This window comes from Limulus polyphemus, unplaced genomic scaffold (assembly GCF_000517525.1).
Source record: "Limulus polyphemus unplaced genomic scaffold, Limulus_polyphemus-2.1.2 Scaffold6, whole genome shotgun sequence".
Classification (NCBI taxonomy): domain Eukaryota; kingdom Metazoa; phylum Arthropoda; class Merostomata; order Xiphosura; family Limulidae; genus Limulus; species Limulus polyphemus.
In genome coordinates, this window is record NW_013665616.1 from 198,408 (window position 1) to 207,012 (window position 8,605).

At 29.9% G+C, this 8,605-nt stretch overlaps 1 protein-coding gene across 1 annotated transcript in view; it reads right to left on the reverse strand.

Annotated features, from left to right (window-relative positions):
* Positions 1-8,605, reverse strand: part of LOC106474856 (sodium channel and clathrin linker 1-like) — a 72,985-nt gene that overhangs the window by 25,763 nt on the left and 38,617 nt on the right. The window contains exons 7-8 of the mRNA XM_022380383.1: positions 5,948-6,038; positions 619-710 (exon numbers count right to left, since the gene is read on the reverse strand). Coding sequence (XP_022236091.1) covers positions 619-710; positions 5,948-6,038 — 183 coding nt within the window. The remainder of the gene's footprint in view (positions 1-618; positions 711-5,947; positions 6,039-8,605) is intronic.

Genomic DNA, 8,605 nt, shown 5'->3' on the forward strand with positions numbered 1-8,605 from the left:
TATATATATATATATATATATATATATATATATATATAGAAGTAAGTGTATATAAGGGAGCATTTCTAAAAATGGCTAGAGGTGAGCGGGATGCCACTGTGTTTGATTTATTACATGAGCAGTATCTTAGCAAATTGAAAAGATAAGAGGCTCTTATTTAATATTCTAACTTGTCAATATCAGTAATTTCAGTTACTAATTTGTACGAAACTATAGATTTAAGTATTTTGACATCCCAAACAACTAATTTGAACCAATGTTGCATTTAACATACCATGTGACACACAAAAACAGATATTTAACTGTATTAACACTTACCTTTAAATTAAGAAATAGAAAAATGTATCATACTAAAATTTGAATTATACTCTACAGTTTGATACCAAACTTATTGACATAAATTCATGAAATAGTAATTCAATAAAATTTTGAATACGAGTCAACAAACGCAATATTATGGTCTTTGACCTGTGACCCATCTGGAAAGGGTTAATATCATTGAAATTAGGATTTCTTTGAAGTTTGTTTTTTAATGCTTGAGGGGAGAGGGAAGGTTAGACATTGAATATAACTGTGTTCCATAAACTTTAATTCTATGATATCTAATTTTACTCTTACCTCATTTTCATATCACTTGATTCAGATTCTGTTTTCAGCAATTTTGTCTGGCATTTTTCAAGTTTAGTAGCTATTTCCTCACATTCAGTTTTCTGCCATTTAGATAATGCATATGTTTATGAAAACAATAAACTGCATGTGTAATAATTACTGATCCTAAAAATACTTATTGTAAGGAACCCTCATAATATATTCTAGTTATAAAACAAATATATTAATGAGCTTCACATACTTACATATGTAATGATTCTTTGATACTTTTGACTCACGATAATTAACATAGACAAACACAATATTATAGAGAATAATAGCAAATCACAAAAATAAAAAAAGACTCAGTTAAACAGAAACCCCAGAATGAAAAATAGCAGTAATTTTAGGGATCTTTTACAGAATATCTACAAAAAACAACAATATAAAATGTAAGATGTTATTATTAATATTGGTTAATGGACCTGCATAAAACAGAAATATTAATTCCAAAACTTGAAGATTTTGAATTAAGTATACAGGAGTTTATATTACTATAACTAACACACTAACTGAACAGGTATTTGGATGGAAAGATAGTTTCAGTTGCAAAAAACCTCATCCCACTTAGCTGATTCTGTTTAATAGTTTTAGTAGCTTCGAGGCAGTGAACACCAGGTCTCTGGAAGTCTTCCAGACCTTCATATCATCTGCATATTGATATAAGTGTGTAAGAGGTGTAACTGGTTTCAGAAGGTCATTAATGAATAGTGTGTAGAGAAGTGGGCTGAGAACTGAGCCTTGGGTACCCTGGCATTGAAAGTTGCGAAACTGTGTTTTTGATTCTGACATTGGCTATTCTATTTTCTAGAAAACTGTTAATTTTTTGTTTGAAAAAGATGAGTATTTTATGTTTGATGAGTTTGTATTTCAGGCACTTGTGCAATCCAGTGTCAAAAGCTTTTTGAATGTCAAGGAAAGTAGCTACTGTGACTTGAAATTTATTAAATTTGTTCAAGGTTGATTTTATTAATCTGACGAGGTGGCCAGTAGATTGTCTATTTTTTCCTATTGACATTTTGAATGTTTGATAGTGAAGTCTAGTTACAATTATTTTTTGAGAAGTTTACCTATGCAATTTATCCAGGTTTTTAGAACTTTGGCCTTTTTTAAGAATTACAGTTATTATGGCTGATTTGCACATTAGTACGTAGCCTGAGAAAAGTGAAAGATTAAACAAGATTTTTAGATTTCCCATGAGTCTGAGCAAAGCATGCTTAAATATAATGTTGGGGATGTTACCTTCCTCGGTTGCAGTATTTTTTAATTTGTGGAGGTGTATTTTGATTTCAGGAGTGGTTATAGGAGTGGAGATGCTTGTTGTGGATAAGTTTTGATTTTTGGAAGATATGTTTTCCAGGAAGGTGACTGTAAAGAAATCTTGATTATCCTTACTTAAGTTATCTATTTTTCGTAATGAGGGTTGTGGAGTGGGGTGTAAGAAACCTGTTCCAGAAATATTGTGAGAACAGGTTAGCTTTCTGCAACTCTGTGGTGGCTGTCATGTTTTTGTAATTAATACTGCCAAAATTGTTAGTGTCACGCCATAGGTTTTGAATGTTTTCCAAAACAAAGCAGATTCGGATCTGAGTGTGTCCAGTCTATTACAGAAGTTATTCCAGTTGTTCTTTTGCTGTATTTTAATTAGTTTAAGGTCTTGATTTTGGCTCAATTAATTAAGTTTCACAGCTGGATTTTTTGGTTGTATTTCAGAGTTTAGATTCCATGAGTTTGGTGTATATTTCCAAGTTTTATATGCCATGGTTTCGTTAATAGTTTTAGTAATTGCATAAGTAATATCTTTATAGTATTGTTCTAATTCATCATTGGAGTTCACTGTAATCTTAGGTTCCAGAAATGTATGTTCAAGACAGTTGTTAAATTTTATTCAGTTCATTTTGCTGAAATTTGAGGTGTTGCAGATGTTGTTTTCATTAGGATGGCATGACCTGTGGCTGGTTTTAATTTGTAAAGATATAGGGTACGATCGATGTTTTTAAACGTTTTAAAGACTGTAGGACGACTGCTAGGTCAATTATTCTTTGGGTTTTTTTTTATGCTCAGAACCCCTAGGTATTTTATATAGAAAATGATTTATTTCATCAATTTCTTGTAATAACCAAAAACATACAGCCAGTAGTGATTGGTGAGAAAATAAGTTCATAATCTGACAGCTGAAAAAATTCAATCATTATATTCTATAAACACAATTACATGTATCATCCCTGAAACCATTGAAAATTGTAGTGTACAATACAAATACTTAAGGTTACATACTTATTTTCTTTTATTCACTTTCATTTAGTTGTTCAGTAACAGAGGATGTAAGTATATAGTTTGACTACTTATGAATAAATGCTCTTTAACAGTTTTTCTGTCACATGGTTTAAAATGGTTAAAACTGATTAAAATTATTTTTTCTAATAAAACCAAATAGTTTGTAAATTCAAAACATTAGAGAAATCTTCACACAAGTTTTTATCAGTTGTACATGGTAAAACTTTTGTTTATTTCATTCACAATGTTTCACCAAGTTTACCTGGTATCATCAGGTGGGATACAAGATCTGATGTTAACAGAATTTAATTCAAAAGAGAATAATGTGAGAATCTATAACAACAGTAATCTACAAGTATACGACTAAACAATTGCAACAATAAAGTAACCTATCAATAAACTGTCAAATGTATGTATAATAAATAAAACTTTTATAAACCATTTTTTTTTATTTCAATATGTCAATGACATTTTTTCTTCAGTCTTCGATAACCTTAACATTATTCACAAGTTTTTATCACATCTATACTAGATACACCCAAACATAAAATTCATGATGGAAAAAAAGAAGTTAATGACAAACTGTCATTTCTAAATGTTTTTTTTTAAAAAGACAAACACAGGCTTCCAAGCCTCTGTATTTCATAAGAACATTCACACTGGATTTTATGTTCCTTGGAATTCCCTTCACGACCAATGCCAAAAGCTAGGTATATTAAAAGGTGCTATTTGTACAAATAAAACCATAAGTTCCAATGTAAGCTGTCTCAAAAACGAAAATGAAAACCTTATATTTCATTTTTGTGTACAAAACAAATTCCCTTCCACTGTTGTTAATAAAGTAATTGCTTCTTTTGAAAATAAGCCACAAACTGACATGGAAAATGATTCTTCCAAATATGTCCTGTCACTTGTATTTTACCCTTCATCCCAAACTTATCTCCTGCTATCAAAAAAATCTAGTTAAAAACAGCCAGAGTATAAAATTGACATTAAAGTACAATTTATATTTTTACTTGGAAAAAATAAAAACTAGGTCACCTGCTATCCGAAAAGTATATGGATAATGACACTTCAGGAAATATGCATGCAATTGAATGTACAGATTGGAAAATCTGTTATACTGGTGAGACAAACAGACAACTTTCTACTCATTCGTGGGAACATTTAAAATCTCCATCTCATGTTTTTGAACACATGGCTAGGAAAAATCATTCTTTTGATTCTTCTCAGCAGAAAAGACAACATTAATAGATGAAAAAAAGGCCTATTAATAAAAACAATCTTATTCTTAACAAATATAAAGATGTTCATTTATATCTATTTTAATTATTCCCTTCTCTCTTGTTTATAGAACAAATCTCAATACTTAGACTCAGGCCTAAAAGTTTTATTTATTATACCTAAATCTGACAGTTCATTGATAAATTACTTTATTGTTGCAATTCCTTAGTCATGTGCTAGTAGATTACTATTACTTTTTTAAATAAAATTCTGTTAGCCTCAGTTCCTGTTTCCCACCTGATGATGCTAGGTAAACCTGGTAAAGTGTTGTGAATAAAATAAAGTTTTACTATGTACAACTGATAAAAACTTGTGTGAATTTTAAAAATATAGTTCTTTCTAATATTTATATGAGGAAAGCTGGAATGATGTATTCATTTCATTAAAATAACTGCCAAACAGTTCATAACTTCACTTTCACAAACATCATCTTTTAAATTCTGTGCTTTATCAAATTTTAGTCAGAATACCTACTTAATATGCAAGGACATTAGTCATACTGTATAAATCTATAAGACTTGCAACAGTTACATAGACTAATGTGAATGTATCTTATATCATTTTAGTGGTATCAAGTGATTGAATACCTTGTAGCAGCAAGGCTATTTAAATAATAGCCAAAACAACTGAAAATATAACTGATGAACAGCTTTTTTTCTTTTTCCCTATATATTATTTTAATACCAGATCAAGCTTTATGGTTAATCTAATTTCTTTTAAAATAATTTTACAACAACAAAATGGCACAGAAATTCAAACTTTCTTCAAAGTTTCAAAGATCTTTATAGTGCACATAGAATGTCTTTGTGAAGTTTCTTTCAGAAGTGCATACTTTAGCAACTGCATGATCTTGCAGAATTTTATAGGAATATGATTATTAGAGCTGGGTGATTTAATTGATCACCTATGAACAGCAATTACATTAATTAGCATCATGTATGAAATTATGATTAAATCAGTGTTATGAAAATAATCAACTAATCAAGATTAGGTTTTATGATTATTATTATTTTTGATAATTCCAACTATATAAGTAATCAAAATATTGCTATTATATTTGTTTTTTAGCACAAAACTACATAATTTTAGTCTTATAAATTTGTTTTTTTTACTTCAAGTTTATATTATGTGAAGAGTCATTGCATGTTATAAAGCAGAAAACTAATGAGAAGAACAATAATTTAAATTATAAAAGAAACTGCTTTTTTTTTAATTATTACACACTTGCTGTTTTCATTTGATTCTTTTATTGGTTCATTTTGTAATACTATGGGAACCACAAGCAACCTTAAAAAAGATCTGATGGAAAACTCAGAAATATCTTCTACATGTGTACATATAAAAATATTGATGAACCAAATTCATGTTTTTTTGTAAATAACTTTAATTATCTTGTAGGTTTAGTACCTGGAATAGATGTTTTAAAATGTCCTTTACTTTAAAAATGCAACTGTAGATATAGAACATACACCACAAAAAATATAAATTATACAATTTGTACATTATTTTTTTGTACACATATAGTTTTGCAAGACTTATTTAATGATGTAAGACTAACAAGTAATAAGAATAAAATAAATGAATAATGTATGTACATGTACATACACTGTTAAATGATGAATGTTCTAGCATATTCTCTCAATCCCTGCTGAAACACAAAAACATCAATAATTCAAATGAAAATTTCTGAAAAATCATTATGATAAAATATTACTTGTTTTTAAATTCAGATATTTACCTTTTTAGCTAGCTGACTTTCTACATTCTTTTGTATTTGTTGCATGTTTTTTAATTCACTGGATGATGCTTGATGTGCTGCTTTGATTTTTCTAAATACAAGAATTCACACAAGTTACATCTTTACATGCAATAATCCTCCAAATCTTGTTATTATGGGACACATACAAACAATTTCATGCATACATTGTCATATCATAATTTCACATTAAACACAATACTGTTGTGCATTTGTAATTTTCCAGATTTAAGATAAATAATAAAACACAATCTGATACACACAATAAAAAAGAGGCTGAAATTTTACAGGTAATGTTAGATTTTGCTTTCAGCTGTTTAGCAAAACCTGAAGCTCATAAAAATGCATTATAGTATTTGTCTTTTACCAACCAGTATAGTAGTTACAATGATGCATAGCCACATTAGATTGTTAAAAGAATGTACATTTACCAGCTTTTACATGTAGAAGTTAAGATGTAAATCATCTAACAAATTGTTCAGTTTGAAAATAAAGGAAAAGAAATGTTCTTTTACTATGATATAATTTTGTTGAGTTGATCAAATAAATTACTTAAACTATATTGCTTCATTCTGAGCTACTTTAAAAGCTTAAGAACTTAAACTAGCTTATGGAGAAGAAAATGTTGCCCTTGAGGTGTTATATAAGTATGTCAAATCTTTTCTTACAGTCTTATGCTTTAAAGACACATATTATTTCTATCAATTACACATCAACTCTTTAGCTCCCAGTTGTGTCCACCTGCCTATGAGGCCAAAACTGCACTACTTAATTAAAGAACATTTATAGAAAATAAACTTGTACTCATTCTTCTACAAGTTTGTTTTTTAACCACTCCAGAGTTGACATGTATTCAATAAAAAGTTTTATTTATTTAATTTTTGGTTGCTTTCAATATGCTCTAAATGAAAACATTTGTGTCTGTGGATTTCCTGAATTTTTTTTTCTGATAATAATACAGCACTCGTAGAACCCAAGGACATTGGTTTTCAAACCTTGGGATCCCAAATGGGGTGATGGCAAGCTCTAGTGTTGTCCCATGTTTGGCAGAAAAAAATTAACATATAGCAAAAGAATGCTGAATGGCCTCAGTTGAAATACATTCTAAAATATATGAGATTGCACAGCTTTGGGATGTCTGAAATGGGGTTGGCAATGAAAAAAAGTTTCAGAACAACAGCCCTACTAGAAATGTCAAAATGGTTTTGAGCAAAATAACACCAACTGAAGCCTTCTAACTTCAATACAAGTGTAGTTTTATCAATTTAGTCAATCACCCTTTCTCAACCCTAGGTTACCATGATGTGATGTAACTGTCTATATCTCAGCCTTGAGAAGTTACAGGATCATAATCTAAACACATAATGAAAGCTCTTTCCTTGTTCTTTATTAACTGTATAGGTCAGTATAGCTTCAGTTCAGCAGAGACTTGTGTTATGTTACGATGCAGTATTTTAGTATAACTTAATTATGCGACACTGCGAGCATATCACCTGATCAATGATGTGCTACCTTAATAGTTTCGAGCAGGTGATTAATAATGTGTTCTGTTGTAACGGTTGGTTTTTGTAATGGTAGTTAGATGACTGACTTGTGGCTAGATAGTGTATTTTAAGAAAGATCTTCTGATAATATAAATATAATGAGAGAAAGTTTGTTTGTTTGTAATTAAGCACAAAGCTACACAATGGGCTATCTGTGCTCTGCCCACCACGGGTATCAAAATCTAGATTATAGCATTATAAGTCTGCAGACATACCGCTGTTCCACTGGGGGGCAACAAGAGAAAGAAAGAAAAGAGTTACAAGTTTGAGTTTAGTTTACTTTGCGTGGCCCTTTCAGACAAAGATTTCTGTCTCGACTTCAAAGAGTTTGTGAACCTAGGTATTAGTCCTAAGTTTTTCTGAAAGCTTGTTTTATCATTTTATACTTCATTTGAATTATGATGTTGCAATATGATAAATAAACGTTTTTCATGGAACAAGATGAGGTAGCCTAGTTAGACCACTTTTTACTTGACCATACCAAATTTTCTTTCACTGACAAGAATGCTGTTCTGAGACTGTGTTTATATTACGAATTATTAGCCTATGTAACTGCTCGCATGGGCAAATGTAGTGACCAGAATAAAACAACCCATGCAACAGGTACATCAAATAAACTATCCAGGTGTTTTAGATTTATTTTCATTGTTATATTTCCTGCATCAGCGATTACTAATCAATGTGTAGAAAGCACAAATGTTTTATAAATTGGAAGAAACCTCTAGGTTAAAATTTGAGTTAAAAATAAAAGTTTAAATTTCTGGTGCCTGTTTTCTTTTTTGTACATAAACTGATATAAAAACGTTAAATCACAGAAAATCTGCAAAAATGCCTTTTCTTAACCACAGTTGTGACAAAGATAAGATAAAACTGATCACCCATCACATCCCTAACCCATGGTTACCAGTTTCATGTAGATATTAATTCAACATGATACATGTTGTGGTTCTTTTATCATGATACATTTAACTACATTAATTTGTTAGTATTGTAAACACAAAATGATGCACTAATAAAGAAACATGAAATTTTGCTTAAAATGTAACTGTTAAATCTGAAACGTCAAATGCACTGTTTAATATGTTCATTCATGTAA